This window comes from Lepidochelys kempii, chromosome 2 (assembly GCF_965140265.1).
Source record: "Lepidochelys kempii isolate rLepKem1 chromosome 2, rLepKem1.hap2, whole genome shotgun sequence".
Classification (NCBI taxonomy): domain Eukaryota; kingdom Metazoa; phylum Chordata; order Testudines; family Cheloniidae; genus Lepidochelys; species Lepidochelys kempii.
In genome coordinates, this window is record NC_133257.1 from 91,720,861 (window position 1) to 91,742,006 (window position 21,146).

The window sequence follows — 21,146 nt, forward strand, 5'->3', positions numbered from 1 at the left end:
CCCTAGTCTGTAGCGGTGCATTGGATTCTTCCGTCCGAAGTGCAGGACCCTGCACTTATCCTTGTTGAACCTCATCAGATTTCTTTTGGCCCAATCCTCTAATTTGTCTAGGGCCCTCTGTATCCTATCCCTACCTGCCACCGTATCTACCACTCCTCCTAGTTTAGCATCATCCGCAAATTTGCTGAAGGTGCAATCCACACCATCCTCCAGATCATTTATGAAGATATTGAACAAAACCGGCCCAAGGACCGACCCCTGGGGCACTCCACTTGATACCGGCTGCCAACTAGACATGGAGCCATTGATCACTACCCATTGAGCCCGACAATCTAGCCAACTTTCTACCCACCTTATAGTGCATTCATCCAGCCCATACTTCTTTAACTCGCTGACAAAAATACTATGGGAGACCGTGTCAAAAGCTTTGCTAAAGTCAAGAAACAATATATCCACTGTTTTCCCTTCATCCACAGAACCAGTAATCTCATCATACCATCATAGAAGGCGATTAGATTAGCCAGGCATGACCTTCCCTTGGTGAATCCATGCTGACTGTTCCTGATCACTTCCCTCTCATGTAAGTGCTTCAGGATAGATTCCTTGAGGACCTGCTCCATGATTTTTCTGGGGATTGAGGTGAGGCTGACTGGCCTGTAGTTCCCAGGATCCTCCTTCTTCCCTTTTTTAAAGATTGGCACTACATTAGCCTTTTTCCAGTTATCCGGGACTTCCCCCGTTCGCCACGAGTTTTCAAAGATAATGGCCAATGGCTCTGCAATCACAGCTGCCAATTCCTTTAGCACTCTCGGATGCAACGCATCCGGCCCCATGGACTTGTGCTCGTCCAGCTTTTCTTAATAGTCCCTAACCACCTCTTTCTCCACAGAGGGCTGGCCACCTACTCCCCATGCTGTGTTGCCCGGTGCAGCAGTCTGGGAGCTGATCTTGTTCATGAAGACAGAGGCAAAGAAAGCATTGAGTACATTAGCTTTTTCCACATCCTCTGTCACTAGGTTGCCTCCCTCATTCAGTAAGGGGCCCACACTTTCCTTGGCTTTCTTCTTGTTGCCAACATACCTGAAGAAACCCTTCTTGTTACTCTTAACATCTCTTGCTAGCTGCAGCTCCAGGTGTGATTTGGCCCTCCTGATTTCATTCCTACATGCCCAAGCAATATTTTTATACTCTTCCCTAGTCATCTGTCCAATCTTCCACTTCTTGTAAGCTTCTTTTTTATGTTTAAGATCCACAAGGATTTCACCGTTAAGCCAAGCTGGTCGCCTGCCATATTTACTATTCTTTCGACACATCGGGATGGTTTGTCCCTGTAGCCTCAATAGGGATTCCCTGAAATATAGCCAGCTCTCCTGGACTCCTTTCCCCCTCATCAGAGCAGAGACAAGAGGAGAAACAAGATGAAGGAATAATAAACAGATGTTGGAATGGGGAAAATAATTAGGCAAGCAGATACTTGCCCTAACAAAAGGGGAGTAGAAACAAAAACCTCACTTTTAAAACAAACCCTGAGGCAGAGGGAAGGATAACAAGGCAGGATACATATTGGAAGGCTGTTTATTTTAAATCACTCAGTGACCAGAGCCATTGCTTTTCTGACCAGGAGATCCCATAAGGAGGTTCAGTCACCAATTTGATTACATTCATTGTGCTTTCACATTACAGGGAGACCGCACAAAGGTTGTCATCTGCTCCTCGCCCCCTTCACCTTTTTCGGTCCCCTACACAGTAGATTAAGTGGACAAGGGTCCTTCCAACACTAAGTTCAGGAAAGCAGCAGGAATGGACAGAATATATCTTGAATTTCTGAAAAACCTTGGTCTGAAGGTAGCTAGTAGACTTCTTCAGCAATGTCCACTCTTCCGGTATAATATCAAAAGAGTGGAAAGGGGGCCAAGATCATAGTCATTCTGAAGCCTGAAAATGAGGCCACTGACCCAAAAAGCTACCAGCCCATCTCGCCCTTAGCAGTTGCTATAAACTGTTGGAGCAGCTCCTACTTCAAAGTTACAGCACATACTGCAGCAACTGGTACCTAAATCTGGCCTGCTTTTTGGAAATGGTCACAACTAGTGTGAGTGGGTGCCGGCCTTAACCAACTACATAGAACCCAGCTACTAGCAAAAATTAAAAGCAGCAGCAGCCGCCGCCGCCGCCATTGATCTTTCTTCTGCATACAATACTGTATGATGCAAACATCTTCTGTTGAAGTTACCATTCGCTTTCTCATGCCAATCAACCATCAAACTCATCACTGAGATGCTGAGTAACACAAGATCCACTGTACGTCTTGGTAAATCTGCCAGCAAATCACAGAGATCTGTCTGCACTATTCAATTTCTACACCAGTGAGAATCCAGTCACATCATCCCATATATTCATCCATGCAAACAATATTGCACTAGCAACAAAGCATCTCTCTGAAGGCCATAGAAAAGGTGATGAACAATGACCTCCAGACACTTGAGACATATTTCAAAACTTGGTGACTGAAACCCAATGCTCTGCCTTCCATGTGAATAATCGATACCAAAGTGCCACTGCAAGTGGACTTTTGTGGTCTGCTTCTACCACATGACTACAATCCATGATACCTTGGAGTTACCCTCAACTGGATGCTGACCTATCACCAATACCTTGATAACACCAAAAAGAAGATAAAGACAAGGACTAACATCATGCAGAAGCTCACTAGCACATTTTAGGGATGACATGCATACATGCTTCAAACATCAGTTCTGGTCTTGGCAACCACAGAGTATTGTGCGCCAGCTTCTACACCAATCTCGTTGACGCTGAAATCAATGTCACACTCTGGATTGTTAGGGGATCTCTCAAATCAATGCCAACCAATCCCGGGGCTCTCAATTTTGGAAGGCATCGTGCCAGTCAACATCAGGCAAAATGCTGCTGTGGTCCAGGAGTACAACAAGACCCTGGCTACTCTGGACCAACTCATACACCTAGACCTCAGTTCACTCCCTCTCTCCCAACTCAAGTCCAGGAAGCCTTTCCGGAACCACACGTCAAGGATACAGGCCAATGGAAAAGCTGCCAGCACTCGCTGGCTTGAGTCATGGACTGCTTGCAATGTTCCAGTCAAAGACCTGATTGAAGCTACAATGAAAAGCCCCAGCACTATGCCTTCCCCCTAGGCAGCGGGCAGCACTTAACCCCATTTGGGCAACACACAGATGGTGCGGATAGCTCCTCCACCAATGGAAAAACCAAAGAACCACCAAGTTGCGACTGTGGTAAGGTACAAACCCCGGGACGCACCGGCTCGCTTCCTGGTTGCAGGCTGGCGTGGGCACTTGCCTACCCCTGCAAGGCGTTAGAATGGCTGTCCGACCTCAAGGGTCAACCATACACTCAGCCGGTTGCTTTTCCAACGCTGCACTAAAGAAGTGACCAGAGCAGCAGGGCGAGGAGGCACCAGCCACACACACACACACACCCGAAGCTGGCAGTGGTACAAGCCCCTCATAGGCGCAGGGCAAAGCCCTGGCCCCAGCTGGCCCAGCACGCGCGCTTCCAACGGCGACGGCGGAGGAGGAGGAGGAGGAGGAGGAGGAGGGGTCTATTCTCCGGTCTCCCGCCCGCCCCTCACCCTGGTCAGCTGCTGCCGGATGATCTGCTTCAGCTCCGAGGCTTTCTCCGGGGGCAGCGCCATGGCGAGCCCAGAGCGGGGCAACTCCTTCGGGACACGCGCCCTGCCCGGTGCCCAGCCCCCGGCCCGTCCTCTCTCATGAGCCCAACGCGGGGCTCCTGGGACTGCCTCCTCTCACCCAGCCCCACCCACCACGCTCAGCGGCCGCGCGCTCCCTTCCCCCCGCCGCCGCCGCCAACCGCTTTTCGAACGGGCGCCCAGCTCGGGCGCGAGGCTGCCTGACTCAGCCGCCTGATGGAAACTCCGACCCTCCAGACGCCCCGCCCCCCCCGAGCAATGAGCTGCTGGTAGCAGTTAGCGATACGTGACAGATTGTAAGAAACTGCTATTGTAAAAAAAAAAAAAACCCTGCTACCTGCGGCAGCAAAAGTTTGCAGACAGCAGTTTGTCCCTTTGCTCATGGCAGGACGAAGTATTATCTAAACCGGTGGTTCTCAAACGTCAACAACCCGCGACCCTCCTTCACTAAGTTGTGAAATCTGGTGAACCCCCTCCTAAAAATTAATATTTCCAGGGATTTAAGTTTAAATTTTCTCAGGGTGATGGCTGTGCTTGTTTTCCTCTCCATAGCGCTTGGAAGTCCTTTGGAACTACTGGAGAAAGATAAAGTCTTAGGTCTGGTTCAGGCTGAGCGCTGGGGCTTGGGCTGCCGGCCCCAACTGCCCAGCCGCACTCTCCATGGGGCTCGGGCTGCCAGCCCAGTGCTGACTGCTGTGGGCTGGGGCTGCTGGGCCCGCCCCACTGACCAGTTGCCTGTTCAGTGCTCCATGGGGCTCGGGCTGTCTGCCCTGCAACCTGGTCCCACCTGCTGCTGCCCAGGCCCGGGGTCCTCTGGCCACCATTAGTGAAATTTTTCTGGTGAACCTTCTGTAACGTTGTGCGAAAAGGGGTTTGTGAACCCCAGTTTGGGAACCAGTGATCTAGACCATTCCTGACACATGTTTGTCCAACTTGCTCTTAAAAATCTCCCTAGGCAATTTATTCCAGTGCTTAACCACCCTGGCAGTAGAAAGAGATGAATTCTTATTTCTTTCATCTCAGGAAACATAGCACAAAAATTGGATTGAACCATTAGTGTTGATAAAGAAGAAGTTGAAATCAAATCTACATTTGTTCATTGTAGGATATTCCACTCTGTTTCAAATTCTCTGTTCTGTCCTAATTATCTGGCAGCCCCAACGCTGGAAGTTCCTCACTCCACTCAATTGTCCGTGTTTTATAAGATAGGTATCTGCAAAAGCTACATGGAGGTTGATGGAATCCAAAAGTTGTTGTTGTAGAGATGTAAGAATCTCGTTACACAGTACTTTTTCAGCTGTCTTAACAAACACGTCTTGTCTTCTTCATTTAAGGAGTTAATATAAGTGCCCTTATTAGTCAGCTTCTGAACTGAAGTCTTTGTTTCTTCCAGTACATTTTCAATGGATACCTCTCTGATTGATCCAAGTGTAGCTTCCGTTGCTGGACAGAGATCTACTACTGTTGTAGCAGATGCCTGGATGACATTGTATAGTGACCCAAGTGGTTTCAACAGTAGACTTACAAGAGAGAATGGAGATTGTGTTCTCTGAACTTACTAGCATAATTAGTTCACCAGCCTCACTACTTAGATCAATCCCATCTTGGTAGATACTTTCCAAAGCCATTAATAATGGTTGCAGTAATTTTAAGACAACAGCCAAGGATCGCTCATGAGAAAGCCAACGGATTTTCTCAGGTTGGACTAATTAGAACTTCTGTCCCAATGTATCCTCTATATTTTCTAAGATGTTCAGTCCTTTTGGATTCTTGCTGAAAAAGAGTATAATGAAGACATTGAATTCATAGCTTTTTAAATGCCTTTTGAAGATTCTGCAGCTTGTACTAATGCTATTTGGAATAGAAGGCCTCTGTAGTGTGTATTGGAGAGATTAGGGTTACACTTTTCTCTGAGCAAAGCTTGTACTCCACTATGTCTTCCAGAGAAGTTTGCAGCTCCATCAACTGTACAAGCAGCCATCTGTTTGGGGTTCAATTGGCAAGCATTTAACTCTTCTAAGATGTGGGTTGTCAGAGATACAGCTGATGTGACTTCTATAACCTGAACATCTAGAAATTCATCTGTTGACCTAACACTGATCTAAAGATAACATAGGTAGTGACTTAATACTTGACACCCATTTGCATCGGTGCATTCATCATCCATGTATGCACATTTTCTGAAGGTGATGAGAGAGTTCTTCACTTTTTCAATGACTGAATCTTTCACTGTTGCACTGCATGCTTTTAACTAGTCAATTGAGTTTCTTGCAGAAAGATAGTGAGCATTTGCTGGTCTTGGTCAGAACTGTGTCCAACTTCTGGATTAATAAATGACAATGCACATAACATTGGCCTCCAGTCTGTAGTGTGTGGTATCTCTTGCTTAAAGAGAAAGTATGATGTGATAGCCATGTTTGTTCGCATAAACTGTGTTGTGTCTCCAGCATTCTTAACAGCCTCATGAAGTACTTCTAAAATTGGCTTTCACAATGACTAGCTTACAAGGCTTTCTGCATGTCAATGCAGTCCAGAGGATTGGTGTTTTGCAGACTTTTCACATAGTTTGTCAGCACTGGCTTTGCTGATCAGTCTGGCAAATCAAGCCCCTCCACTTTTACCATATAAATCCATGGTATGCTCACACTTCGAATACTGAGTGCAGTCCTGGTTGCCCCATCTCAAAAGAGATATATTGGAATTGGACAAGGTACAGAGAAGGGCAATTAAAATGATTAGGCGTATGGAACAGCTTCCATATGAGGAGAGATTAAAAAGACTGGTGGACTTTCCGTCTTGGAAGAGACTATTAAGGGGGAGGTCTATAAAACCTATAAAATGTTGCATCCCTGCCCATCCTGGCTAATAGCCATTGATAGACATGTCCTCCCTCACATAACACAAGAACTAGGGGTCACCCAATGACATAAATAAGCAGTGGGTTTAAAACAAACAAAAGGAAGTACTTCTTCACACAACATACAGTCAATATGTGGAACTGTTTGCCAATGGCAGTTGTGAAGGCCAAAACTAGAACAGGATTAAAAAAAGAACTAGATGAGTTCCTGGAGGATATGTCCATCAATGTCTATTAGCCAGGATGGGCAGAGATGCAACACCTTGCTTTGAGAGCCTCTGTTTGCCCAAAGCTGGGAGTGGACAACAGGGAATGGATCACTCAATAATTGCCCTGTTTTGTTAATTCCCTTTGAAGCACCTGGCACTGTCCACTGTTGGAAGACAGAGTACTGGGCTAGATGGACCATTGGTCTGAGCCAATATGGCCGTTCATATGTTCTTATGTAAAAATTAGTTACAATATAATAAAAATGTTTAGTACAGAAACTCCCAACACCAGCCAAAATTGATCACTTGGGCAACACAAGCTCTGTCTGCTGGAAACCTAGGCAGAGTAGGTGAGTTCATGTAAATACAGTCTGGCCCTTAAGCCTTTCTCCCTTCCCTGGCTCATCACCAGCTGTCAGGGGAGAGCTCAGTCAGACCTTGCTTACAAATCATAATTTTAAATTATATGGTTGGCCAACATTGCTGAAACATTGTCAGAAAAAACAACACCTGTGTGAGGAAGCTAGTCTTTGTTCATAGTTTTCTAACCTATTATACTTTTTCAGGTACAAGTATCTTATCATACACTGTATATGCTTTTAAAATGTGTATTAATGCTTCAATTTCAATTGAAATTTCCAACCAATGACAAAATTGGCAACACTGTTGTAACTAGTTGACCACTGGGGGGTGGGGGGAAGTGTTGGAGAAATTCAGAGGCATGTACAGACCCCTGGTGGGGGGAAAGGGGTGTAAGGAAGGCCAGGTTTCACTGAATTAAGTCTCCTGCTGCAGTACCTCAGCAGATTACATCAAAGAGGAGCTGTAGTGACTAGGCATTTAGATGCCTGTGCCTTCAAGCAGAAAGAACGAGAAGTACTTGTGGCACCTGAGAGACTAACAAATTTATTTGAGCATAAGCTTTCATGGGCTAAAACCCACTTCATTGGATGCATGCAGTGGAAAATACAGTAGGAAGATATATATATACACACAGAGAACGTGAAAAAATGGATGTTGCCATACCCACTATAACGAGAGTGATCAGTTAAGGTGAGCTATTATCAGCAGGAGAAAAAACACCTTTTTGTAGTGATAATCAGGATGGCCCATTTCCAACAGTTGACAAGAAGGTGTGAGTAACAGTAGGGGGAAAAAGAAAAGGAGTACTTGTGGCACCTTAGAGACTAACAAATTTATTTGAGCATAAGCTTTCATGAGCTACAGCTCACTTCATCGGATGCATTCAGTGGAAAATACAGGGGGGAGATTTATATACAGAGAGAACATGAAATAATGGGTGTTATACACACTAAAAGGAGAACCTGTGGCACCTTAGAGACTAACCAATTTATTTGAGCATGAGCTGTAGCTCACGAAAGCTCATGCTCAAATAAATTGGTTAGTCTCTAAGGTGCCACAAGTTCTCCTTTTCTTTTTACTAAAAGGAGAGTGATCACTTAAGAAGTAGGGGGAAAAATAAGCATGGGGACATAGTTTTACTTTGTGTAATGCCCTTAGCTGCTCCTCTTAACCAGTCAATTGTTGCCCTCTGCTCAGACCCTGGCCATCCCCTCCTCTGATTTGCCCCCTTTGTCCTTTTTTAACCCCTGTAAATGCAGCCAGTAGAACCTTTTGCCTCGTAAGGGCAGGGTGAAGAGCAGCGGCTCCAGCAGATGTTACTGAGCATGTGCAGTTTGTGTGAGCTTGCTGGGTGCACCCTACGGAGCACATGGCTACAGAGAGCAGTTTCCTACACGACACTTGGCCGCCCAGCCCTGTCTGCGGCTCCAGCTGCGCATCAGAGGACCCCCTGCAAAGAAGCCCGATGGGGAGCGGGGCGGGACAGGCGATTACCAGGGCGCCTAATGCCTCCCTCTGCCTCGGCCAGGCGTCAGACAAATGCGCCGCAGAGACGGAGGACCCCGCGGGCAGACAGAGGCGGACGCACAGCACCGGTCCTTCCCGGCGGGATGTTTGTGCCCTGCGGCAGTTCCCCTCCTGCGGCCTTTGAAGGCTTCACGCTCCTGCTGGTAACAAGCCCCCGCCCCCCAGGCTTCCTCCCCCGCCACCCGGCTCAGCTGCTGTCCCCTGCCCCAGCCAAGGCCGAGCGCCGGGGCCTCCCTGCCCGCGGGAAGGAGACTCCGCCCCCGGCCAGAGGGAGCAGCGGGGCGGGGCGCCGCGGGCGGCGCAAACCGGCGCGGCTGGGCCCAGGATATGGGTTCCAGCGGAAGCGCTGGGTTGGCTCTTGCTGCCCGGCGGCGGGTGTCTGGAGCGGCGGCCGCGGAGTGACCGGGTCGCCCAGCTCGCTATCAACTGAGCTGGGAGTCAGAAACGGCTCTTCACTGCTGTTACCTGCCCTGACTCTGTAGTAACCTGGGGGAAGAGGGGGTGTCGCTTGTTACTCTCCCCCCTCCCCATCCCGCAAACAGTTACAGGAGCTTAACTGTAGGGTTGCGAGTAAAATTAAGCACCGCCTAACGGTTTGCTGGCTTGGGGCCCATGGTAGGTGCAACATATTCAAATACCCTTCCCTCTCTTTCGGCAGTGCCCCATACCCTTTCCAAAGCCATCCATAGCTGAGTTTTCTGCAGTCTTCTTAATTAAGCTTTCATTTCCACTGGCAAAGCCCTTGTGCAACTAAATGTTCACTGGTTTCAGAGTAACAGCCGTGTTAGTCTGTATTCGCAAAAAGAAAAGGAGGACTTGTGGCACCTTAGAGACTAACCAATTTATTAGAGCATAAGCTTTCGTGACCTACAGCTCACTTCCTCAGATGCATCAGTTTCCACGATATGCATCTGAGCAAGTGAGCTGTAGCTCACGAAAGCTTATGCTCTAATAAATTGGTTAGTCTCTAAGGTGCCACAAGTCCTCCTTTTCTTTTTGTAAATGTTCACTGTTTGCCATACTGAGGTTAATGTTTATGGGTAATAGAGGCTGTATGTTGGGGGGTTTTCAGTAGGGCACATCTTGTAATGCAGTACTGGTCTATTAGTATAGGAATGAAATATGGAAGATACCTGTCTTCCAATGTGTAAAAGGAAGCTTCAGGTTCTCCTATCCCATTTTAATAATATTGGGTAAGAGGGTAGTCATTTGAGCATATACTTAAAGATATAAGTTGAGTTTTAATTTATTATTTTGAATACTATACATAGTTGTTTCTAACTCAGAAATCACAACTGAATGTATAAAAACTGTGTAATATCAAAATAGCCAATAGATGTCACTAGGTGCTAACAATTTCTTTATTAGGTTTTAAAGAATATTTTCAAAATATTCTAGCAAAAAAAATTAAGGTCCCAAAACTGTAAACACTTATCCGTATGCTTAATTTTATGTCTAAATAGGGCTATTTACAGATGTAAAGTTAAGTATAAGTGGTTGCAGGATCAAAACCAAAGTTTGCATTAGTAAAGCTGTTCACAAATTAGCCTTTTTTGTCTAGTGGCAAGGGCTTACTCTTCAGTGTTTGTGATGAGTCTAATTAGTACAAGAATTCAGAACTTCATTTCTGACTATTTGTCAACTGTCAATTTTTTTTACTGTAATTCAGGAAGTAAACACCAATTTGTTGCTAATGCTAAGAATCTTCTGTTGTTTCAGCCAGCTGTATCAGTTGGGAATGTTGGCCAGCTGGCGGTAGATCTAGTTATTTTTACCCTTGACATGCCTAAAGTTGGTTACTTCTACACTGATTGCCTAGTGCCAATGGTTGGCAATAATCCGTATGCAACAGCAGAAGAAAACTCAGAGTTGAGTATAAATGCTGAAGGTATGTACTAAAAGTTTGTATTTCCAGTGTTCCAAAGCTATGTCTCAAATGTTCCGTTGGGCCCCAATCCTGCAATGAGCTCTATACAGAGACCCCAGTGGAAATGGAGCTCCATGTGGGTGGAAGGGGTACACCCATGTTATGTTCACTGTAGGATTGGGAATGTAGTTTCCTTGTAAAGCCAGTTTGTGCTGAAACAGGAAACTATATTGTTGAAATAATACAGTATGTGCCTTTTTATGTAGCTAAATTACTGTTCTAATCTGATACTTTCCAGACCAAAATTGCCACACTCCCCTTCTTAGTTTGCTTAAGTGAACCACTTTAAATGAAGAGCTGTAACAAGAACTCTTATGACTTATCGCTAGGGTTGCAGGTTTATCACACGGGACAGCAATGCTTACCTAAAAAAAGACCTTGATCAGTGATAATTTTAAGGGGGTTAGCCTTGAAATGTAGGACTGAAAACATTCATCCAAGTCCTCATCAGTGTTGTCTCTCTCGAGCACCACTGCTGGGTATATTGTCATGCTGATACTTGTCTGCACCACACTTCCACATATCTGTACAAAGCAGGCTGCTGAGCATCTGGCCTTTGCAGACAAGCATTTGATTAGTTAAAGGATCAGTCGCATGTAGTATTTCACACACATCTGGAACAATCAGTGCATCCTATGAGGCCTGTCCAGGCCCAATAGGAGAGAATAATTGTGGATGTGCTTGATCATCCCAGAGCCATTCCATTGCTTGACAACTTTCCCTCTTGGTAGCAGGTATAAATGCAGCCCTTGTTGGTGGCAATTTTTCTCCGTTTGTCTGCTTCTTGGAAAACATCCACCAGTGTAGTTCTGCAAGTGTTGTAATGTTGATCTTCAAATGGTAAATTTGGCATATGAACACCTCCAGTGTGTTTGACCTCATTAGTGACTATCTCAGCTGTTCTGAGAACCTACAGAGGAAAGAGAGAGTTCTTCAGCAGCTGAATTAAATGCCTTCCAGTAAGGTAACATGGTGTCTCCAGACAACCTTTAAGTAGTGCCGCATCCTGAAAGAGTGGGAACCTGGCAGTGTGGCAGCTTTTAATGGTCTGAGTGAGAGAAAGATATCTCTGAGGGATACACAAGAATTTTCTTCCCTAGCAGCAGGCTCAAAAACCAGAATCTTGTGGAAGTATTGGGCAGAGTCTCTCAGAGAGAACATTTGCTTTGTGCAAAAATCCAGAGTTTAGTAGCATCTCTTTTTGTGGCACTGATGGCATTCAAGATAATTTTAGTGTCGGCTTCTGTGTGGGAACTATGAAGAAAAGCCTCAGAACAGTGCCAGGCAGCAGTTTCAGTACACTGTATGATATTTTTTGAGCAATTCTTTGCCTACTGGAGTGTGTTTTCCTGCAAGGCGTGCAGTTAAGTCATCCTTCGTGTAAATATGAGATGGTAGCGTCTTCAGCTTGACATTGGAGACGATTTATGTACTGTATAGGTGCAATACCTTGGAGGCTCTTCTATCTAAGATTTTTAATTGATTTCTCTGCATATGTGTCAAACGGAAGGTGGACTTGGTCATAGGTCAAGTATTTTCTCTGTAACCTCATAATGAAATGTTCAGCCAAATCTCAGCAGGTATTAATGGTTTTTGGTTTGTCAAGGGCTTGTACGTCAGCCACACCATCTGTGATTGCTATGCTGAAAGGCCTCTGCTGGCAAAAGGTACTGGTCACGTTTTCAGGTGCTGGGTAAGGAACAACGTGCAGAATGCACATTAGTTTGCTTTTTGCTTGGCACATATGCATTGTTCCGTCACATTCAAACATTGATTGTGGTACCATGGGTAACTTGTACTTATCAGCTGCACTAGGAATTTATTACGGATTTTGGAATGAATTGTTAAATCAACAGCCACTTGTAGTGATAGATTATGTATATGCTGAACAGTTATCATGAATATGTTGGAAACCTGCCTTTCACCCAAGCACTCCTACATGAGGCTTTGCGATTAAAATGGCAGCCTTGTGGCCCACTTGTTTACCTTAATACTTGGTGGTGCTGAAGTCACTGCAACCACCAGTGCACCACTTAAAGCAGTACAGGTCATGCAATATTTTTTTTTGGTTAGGTTTGGCAGCAGCTCTGGATTCTTGAAATGCCAATGTACTGCAGGACAAAATGCTTTTCTGTAAAAACGTAGCAGTTGCAGACAGTCTTGGTATTACTGTTGATGGCAGTGCTTTCTTCTGCTTTGGATAGTTCCATGTCTTTTGCAGCTTTTAAAGATATGGGCTGAGATTTATTTCTGTGGACAGGACTGCTAAAAACTGCATCCATATCCCACAGTTCCACTTCTTCAATAAGTGGTTTAAGAGTCTTTTTGAGTAGCATTTGTTCCTCTTCAATCACGTTTGAAGCATGTTTTTCTGTAATTACCGTCTGCGGTGGCTGTCGCTACCACCTTCCCATCCACAAGAGCAATGGTTTCCAAACTATGGCTTGCACCCCCAAATGGGGTCATACCATCAGCAGATGAGTTATGGGTTCAGTTGGCCAGATTTGGCTCATGAGATGATGTTGTCTGCCCCTAGTGTTTCCATACCTGGTCCATGAATGCTGCACCAGGAGGCGGTAACTTTGATCTACAAAATGGCCTTCCACACATGGTGCTTGTGAGGTCACATTATGTGGAGGCCACCATTTGGTAAATCAAAACAGCCTCCTGGCGTTTGTGGAGCAGATCCAGACACGTTGGTTGTGCAGATGCCAATTTGGCCATTTGCATCATCCAGCTGTGCAAGCATCCAGCTGAGGGACCTGAATGCAGAAGATCCTTATCTGTGGGCAGCAGCCTTATCAACAGAGCATCCTCCGTGCTTGAGCTGGTGGGAGCCTATGCTAGCCTTTCCTGCAGTGGCTTGTAAGGTCCATAAGGCAGGGCCCATACCTTCCTTTATGGCAAGCCGAGTACTCTATTGGCACTCAGTCATTGTAAGTCACTGTTTCTCTATTACCCTGGGATCACCGCACAGGGCCTTCTTAAATCCTGGCCTCCTTTGCTTAACAGTGAATTCCTCTTTTTTTTGTTGTTTTTTTTTTGTGATAAGAGGCACAATGGACTTATTTTTACACTGAATACCTGGCTCAGCTTTAAGCAGTGACTCTAGTGTTGCTGTTATGAACAAAAAACAGGAGTCCAAGAAATGTGTTCGCAAATATGATGAAGCTTTCTTTGATTATAGCTTCACCAGAATTTTGGTCAAGAACAAAGAAAGGCCAAAATGCCTGCTATGTCACACAGTGTTATCTAGTGAAAGCATGATCCCTAATAAAGTTAAATGACACTTGGAAACCCTTCACTAGGAGCATATGAAAAAACAAGGTAGCTTTTCCAGTGCCGGAAAAAAGAACTTTTGCATCAACAAGTGGCATTCAAGAGAGCCATGTCCGTTTCTGAGCAAGCTCAGAAAGCACCATTTGAGGTTAATTACCATATCACACAGTCCAAGAAGCCTCACACAATTGGGGAGATTTTGATTTTTGCCAACTGCAATCAATACGGTGACGGTAATATGTTGGGAAACTAAGGCAAATAAGCTCAAAGCCATACCACTCTCCAACAACACAGTGAAGCGAAGGATTGAAGTGATAGCAGCAGATCAGGAAAACACGCTGGTTGAGCATCTGAAAAACACACGTGCTTTTTGCTCTTCAAGTTGATGTGAGCACTGAGGGTGGTGATGCACATTTCTTGATTTTAGTGAAATATACACATGGGAAGGTGCAATTCTCAAAGTCACTGTGTTTTGTCTCCCTCTTCCCAGTCATGAGATGGCACAAGAAATGTTCAGTGCCCTCTGGAGCTACACGTAAGACAAAAATACATTGTGTGACTACATTGTGGGCTTTTGCACAGATGGGAGCTTCGTCTGTGGCAGAACACACAGCAGGTCTGCATGCCTTGGTAAAGAAAGGTGCTCCATCTGCTGTATGGAGTCACTGCAGCAGTCTCCGAGAACAACTGGTATCTAAAGCTCTGAGTCCAGAGCTATGTGGTGATTTGCAGCTGATCTCCTCTATTATGAACTACATATCTGTTGGCAAAACTTGATGAAGAAATGGGGTCTGATCATGATGTTGTGGCGTTCCACAGTGAAGCTCTTTGGCTGTCAGGAGATAAAGTACTTGGATGATTTTTTTTAATGGAGAGATGAGCTGTGAATCTGAGCAACAGACTGCAAAAAGGATGAACTTGTTTTTTTGTGTGACCAAGGGAAGATGTGCTTATGTCACTGACATATTTGGGAAACTGAATGAACTGAATACAGGTCTGCAAGGAAAGAACACCCACATCCTTCGTCTGAGTGACTTGAATCACAGGATTCATGAAAAAAATTGTTGCCTGGAAGAATAATCTATTGAAGACAACCTATGACTCCTTCGTGCAACTTGGCCCCCTTGGAAGAGGCTACTGTTGTCAAAAGCTGACTTACCTTTTCACCAAATTCTGATTCCAAATCCTTAGCTAGTAACTTCCACCAGTTCAGTGGTTTGACTTTATTTAAAACTTCAGTGCCAAATGTATTGAATAGTGAATTTATTTTTAATAAATCATTGAATATTTTTATTTTAATCATTTTAATAAATTATACTAAATTTAGGCTTTAACAATGATTAATATAATTTTAAATACCTTTTTCTATTTACATCTTTAAATCAAATCTGATTTAAATTTTTATTTAGAATATCCTTTTTTATCGACTGTTATAAATCATATTAATCTGGACATGTGTAACTCTACATTATGCACTTGTTTTCTCCTTACACAACTTCTTGTTGTTTTTTGCAGTGTATTCTTTACCTTCTAAAAAGCTTGTGGTTCTCCAGATCAGATCACCATTTGTAAAGGTATGTATATTATTGGTTGTTCTCATTGTATCTATTGAAAGCTGAATCAGAAAATGTACATGTCCAAATTCTTTAGGAGTCAAGATTAATGTTAACCATTTTATGAAATAAATCCAAAAGTAACTATAGCTGGAGAAAGTTTCCAGTACAGAAAAATCACTTTAAAATGAATCTAAAAATTGTTTCTGGCAAGGCTTCTATCCAGCAAATATATAAAATAATGGGAAATAAGTTGGAATCAAAATCTTTCTGAACTGTTGTAACTAGTAAGTTGCTTATTAAACAGATACAGTTGAAAATTGCCATTAATTACCTAATTGCATCTCTACTGTTTGAATTAAACTCTGGTTGTGGACTACTGAGAAAAGCCAAATTGGATTTAATCATACTGATAGGTATATGATGATGTATATTATTTAGTTGTCACTAGGATACTGGCACTATTTAATCCATTTATTCTGGGAAAATATCTCCTTATAATTAAGGCTACGTTTTAGTCACGAGTATCTTTAGTAAGTCATGGGCAGTAAACAAAAATTCATGGCCCATGTCCTGCCCATGACTTGTACTATATACCCCTGACTAAATCTTAGGGGGGTTAGCAGGCTCCCTACCTGGCTCTGGGCCTCCCCGGAAGAGGCAACATCCTCCTCCCTCTGCTCTTAGGCAGAGGCATGGCCAGGCAGCTCTGTGTGCTGCCTCTGCCCTGAGCGCCAGCTCCGCAGCTCCCATTGGCCGGGAACTGTGGCCAGTGGGAGTTATGGAGCTGGCGCTCAGGGCAGAGCCTCCTGGCCACACCTCCACCTAGGAGCTGAGGGATGTTGCCGCTTGCGGGGAGCACTGCCAAGGTAAGCGCTGGTAAGAGCCCTCACCCCCTTCTGCACCCCAGCCCTGAGTCCCCTTCCTAAACTACTGCTGCTGCTGGGGGAGGCAGGTGCGGTGGCCTGAGACTGCCCCAGCAGTGGCCGGTGCAGCTGGCCCTGGGGCTGCCTGAGCTGCTCAGATGGCCCCCAGGCCAGCAGCACTGGCTGCTGCAGAAGTCCTGGGATCCGTTACCTCCGTGAGAAACTCGCAGTCTTACTTATAATTAGTGCACATTTGTGCTGTTTATCTCTAAAATGTATTTCTGCTATCAGAATGACTCAGTTGTTTCTCAGTATTCTTCATCTACCTCAGAACTGAGGTTATAATGTGAAATGAGGAGGAATTCATATTGTTGTATGTAGAGATAGTGATTGTCATTAAAGCCAGCATTTACCACACCAGAGTAACTGAGTACAGTTTTTTGGCTAGTTCAAGTGTGTGGGTTCTTAAAAACCTTCAACATTTACAATCTAGCTGTAGTAGATTTGTGATGGGTTGGTTTGGGATGCCACCTGATGTACTGGGGTTTCATTGAGCCCCTCCTGCTCCACCAGCATGGATTCCCTCTCCCTGTTTGGTGAATTAGATTCACACACCTAAGTAGGGCCCCACCTATCTGCAGACACAAACGGAAGTCAGCTCTGTGGGAGAGGATCCACCCAGCACTCATGTGCATATCCCTTTTGGGAAATAAACCCACGCTGTATAATACTTTTGCACTGTATAGAAAAATCTGCACAGCGCAAGCTCATAAAAATTCACCCTCTCCCTGAATGTGAAGCAAGATATTTACAACTTCTTGCCCCCCCCCCAGTTAAAAATTGCACAAACTGGGTTTAATAATAAACAAAACAAATTTATTAACTATAAAAGGCAGATTTTAAGTGATTATAAGGGATAGCAAACAGAACAAAGCAGATTACTGAGCAAATAAAACAAAACACACATATTAAGCTTAAGATCTTAAAGAGAGTGGTTTCAAGAAGTAATTTCTCACCCTAAATATTTTAGGCTATTTGCAGAGTTTCTCTAGCTTAGCGTTCCAGTTATTTCTTCTTACAGACTAGACCCCTCTCTGACTGACTCACCCCTGTCTTTCCCCTCGGGTTAGTTCCTTTGTCCCTTCATGTACTTTTAGCGGTCTTACTACTTAGGTAGGCAGTGGAAGAGAGTTTAGATTAACCTCCTCTCCAGCCTTAAAAAGGATTTACCTAAGTTGAGAAACCTTTGTTTGATCCCCATCCCCTTACAGAGGAAAAGTGCCAGCAGTATCCAAGGTGGTTTTTGTATCAGGTGGCAGGACCACCTGACCTGTGTCGTAGTGTCACAGCTATGTCCCAGGATGCCTCTCGGGAAGGAGAGAGATTCGTATCCTCACAATCTTATTGTTTCTTCCTGTGATGGCCAGTTGCCTGGTGGGTGTCTCCCAAATACACACACAGTTGTAATTGTTACATAGGAATATTGACTAACTTTAGATACAGAAATGATACATGCATACAAAATGGATAATCACATTCAGTAAATCATAACCTTTCCAATGATATCTTAAATGAGCCATCTTGCATAAAATATATCTGTTATGCCATATTCATATCATGACCGTATTTCTATGAAGAATATGGGGTGTAACGTCCACTAGGAGCTGGATCAGACTTTTACCAGCTATTTTCATACACTAGTATCTAAATGTTGACTTGATTCATAATCATAAGCATTGTAGTTAAGCTTTGTTCCATCCTTAACCTTCCATTTAAAACCTTTCATCTAAAATAAAGACTTAACAGGCATGAGATGGTTGAGTTCAGGATCCTGACACAGGGAAGAAAGGAGAGCAGCAGAATATGGACCCTGGACTTCAGAAAAGCAGACTTTGACTCCCTCAGGGAACTGATGGGCAGGATCCCCTGGGAGAATAACATGAGGGGGAAAGGAGTCCAGGACAGTTGGCTGTATTTTAGAGAATCCTTATTGAGGTTACAGGGACAAACCATCCCAATGTGTAGAAAGAATAGTAAATATGGCAGGCGACCAGCTTAACTTAACAGTGAAATCCTTGCTGATCTTAAACACAAAAAAGAAGCTTACAAGAAGTGGAAGCTTGGACAAATGACCAGGGAAGAGTATAAAAATATTGCTCGGGCATGCAGGAGTGAAATTAGGAAGGCCAAATCACACCTGGAGTTGGAGCTAGCAAGAGATGTTAAGAGTAACAAGAAGGGTTTCTTCAGGTACGTTAGCAACAAGAAGAAAGTCAAGGGAAGTGTGGGCCCCTTACTGAATGAGGGAGGCAACCTAGTGTCAGAGGATGTGGAAAAAGCTAATGTACTCAATGCTTTCTTTGCCTCTGTCTTCATGAACAAGATCAGCTCCCAGACTGCTGCACCGGGCAACACAGCATGGGGAGTAGGTGGCCAGCCCTCTGTGGAGAAAGAGGTGGTTAGGGACTATTAAGAAAAGCTGGACGAGCACAAGTCCATGGGGCCGGATGCGTTGCATCCGAGAGTGCTAAAGGAATTGGCAGCTGTGATTGCAGAGCCATTGGCCATTATCTTTGAAAACTCGTGGCGAACGGGGGAAGTCCCGGATAACTGGAAAAAGGCTAATGTAGTGCCAATCTTTAAAAAAGGGAAGAAGGAGGATCCTGGGAACTACAGGCCAGTCAGCCTCACCTCAATCCCCAGAAAAATCATGGAGCAGGTCCTCAAGGAATCTATCCTGAAGCACTTACATGAGAGGGAAGTGATCAGGAACAGTCAGCATGGATTCACCAAGGGAAGGTCATGCCTGGCTAATCTAATCGCCGTCTATGATGGTATGATGAGATTACTGGTTCTGTGGATAAAGGGAAAACAGTGGATATATTGTTTCTTGACTTTAGCAAAGCTTTTGACACGGTCTCCCATAGTATTTTTGTCAGCGAGTTAAAGAAGTATGGGCTGGATGAATGCACTATAAGGTGGGTAGAAAGTTGGCTAGATTGTCGGTCTCAACGGGTAGTGATCAATGGCTCCATGTCTAGTTGGCAGCCGGTATCAAGTGGAATACCCCAAGGACTCGGGTCGGTCCTTGGGCCGGTTTTGTTCAATATCTTCATAAATGATCTAGAGGATGGTGTGGATTGCACCCTCAGCAAGTTCGCAGATGACACTAAATTGGGAAGAGAGGTAGATACGCTGGAGGGTAGGAATAGGATACAGAGGGCCCTAGACAAATTAGAGGATTGGGCCAAAAGAAATCTGATGAGGTTCAACAAGGACTAGTGCAGAGTCCTGCGCTTAGGACGGAAGAATCCCATCCACCGCTACAGATTAGGGACCGAATGGCTCGGCAGCAGTTCTGCAAAAAAGGACCTAGGGGTTACAGTGGACGAAAAGCTGGATATGAGTCAACAGTGTGCCCTTGTTGCCAAGAAGGCCAATGGCATTTTGGGATGTATAAGTAGGGACATTGCCAGCAAATTGAGGGACGTGATCGTTCCCCCTCTACTCGACATTGGTGAGGCCTCATTTGGAGTACTATGTCCAGCTTTGGGCCCCACACTATAAAAAGGATGTGGAAAAATAGGAAAAGGTCCAGTGGAGGGCAACAAAAATGATTAGGGGACTGGAACACATGACTTATGAGGAGAGTCTGAGGGAACTGGGATTGTTTAGTCTGCAGAAGAGAAGAATGAGGGGGGATTTGATAGCTGCTTTCAACTACCTGAAAGGGGGTTCCAAAGAGGATGGATAAAGACTGTTCTCAGTGCTAGCAGATGACAGAACAAGGAGTAATGGTCTCAAGTTGCAGTGGGGGAGGTTTAGGTTGGATATTAGGAAAAACTTTTTCTCTGGGAGGGTGGTGAAACACTGGAATGCGTTACCTAGGGAGGTGGTGGAATCTCCTTCCTTAGATATTTTTAAGGACAGGCTTGACAAAGCCCTGGCTGGGATGATTTAGTTGGGGATTGGTCCCGCTTTGAGCGGGGGGTTGGACTGGATGGCCTCCTGAGGTCCCCTCCAACCCTGATATTCTATGAGGAAAATCTAGTTTTAATTAAATGAACAAACCATAAAAATTGTAGCTTTTTGTTATTTATTAAATACCTAATCTATCATTCTGCTTCTTCTCCTCCATCTTGGTATAAAGAACAAGTATAGGTCATTTTGTCAAACACTCCTTTCTTGGGTGAAAAGCAGTAGATGTGCCAAAGTCATTCTTCTGTCAAGCAGCCATGCATATCAGCGTGATGATCAGCAGCTTCATGGGTATGTTCGTATGAGTGCTTTAAGGAATTTAATATTCCTGTTCTTTTCCATAAAGTTAACTGACATGTTTCCATTTAGCATAGGTCCTGTTACTTTAAGTATTTTGCTTAGTTCTGTGTGTATGTGTTGTGCAAACTTAATATTAGGGCTGTCAAGCAATTAAAAAAATTGTGTAATTAATCACAGTTGCAATCAAACTGTTAAACAATATTCGAATACCATTCAAATATTTTTGGGGTTTTTTATATTTTCAAATATAGGGTCAGGACTGGGGGTTCTGGGTTTCAGCCCTGCTCGAGGCTTTAGCCCTTCTTGCAGTGTGGAACTTAGAGCTCGAGGCTTCAAGCCCCTCCTTGGGGCTTCAGCCTGATGCAGGACTCAGGGCTTCAGTCCCCTTCAGGGTTCTAGCCACTCTTGGGGCATGGGGCTGGGACTGCAGCCCGGGAAGCTGCGGATGAGGCTTTGGCCCCCTGCTGCTGATGCCTCCTGCCCCATCCACAGGTATGTAATCAACACATTAAAAAAATTAACAGGATAACTTAGCTTTGTTAATTGCAGGCATTAACTTCAGTTAATTGACAGCCCTACTT

General features: G+C 44.7%; 2 protein-coding genes across 9 annotated transcripts in view; one reads left to right on the plus strand and one right to left on the minus strand.

Moving 5' to 3' along the window:
- CEP76 (centrosomal protein 76) overlaps nt 1-3,814 on the minus strand; it is a 45,366-nt gene extending 41,552 nt beyond the window's left edge. For 2 of the 4 annotated variants that reach the window (XM_073331654.1, XM_073331648.1), the window contains exon 1: nt 3,629-3,814. In XM_073331654.1, the coding sequence (XP_073187755.1) occupies nt 3,629-3,691 (63 nt within the window). In that variant the 5' untranslated portion in view covers nt 3,692-3,814. Of the gene's footprint in view, nt 1-1,080; nt 1,687-3,297; nt 3,536-3,628 lie in introns of those variants that run through there. The other 2 variants (XM_073331649.1, XM_073331651.1) reach the window with 2 other exon arrangements.
- A 4,634-nt stretch (nt 3,815-8,448) lies between these two features.
- The window catches only part of PSMG2 (proteasome assembly chaperone 2), a 30,311-nt gene continuing 17,613 nt past the window's right edge, over nt 8,449-21,146 (plus strand). For 2 of the 5 annotated variants that reach the window (XM_073331664.1, XM_073331665.1), the window contains exons 1-4: nt 8,594-8,805; nt 10,382-10,550; nt 15,384-15,442; nt 20,438-20,556. In XM_073331664.1, coding sequence (XP_073187765.1) covers nt 8,641-8,805; nt 10,382-10,550; nt 15,384-15,442; nt 20,438-20,556 — 512 coding nt within the window. In that variant the 5' untranslated portion in view covers nt 8,594-8,640. Of the gene's footprint in view, nt 8,806-8,946; nt 9,278-10,381; nt 10,551-15,383; nt 15,443-20,437; nt 20,557-21,146 lie in introns of those variants that run through there. The other 3 variants (XM_073331661.1, XM_073331662.1, XM_073331666.1) reach the window with 3 other exon arrangements.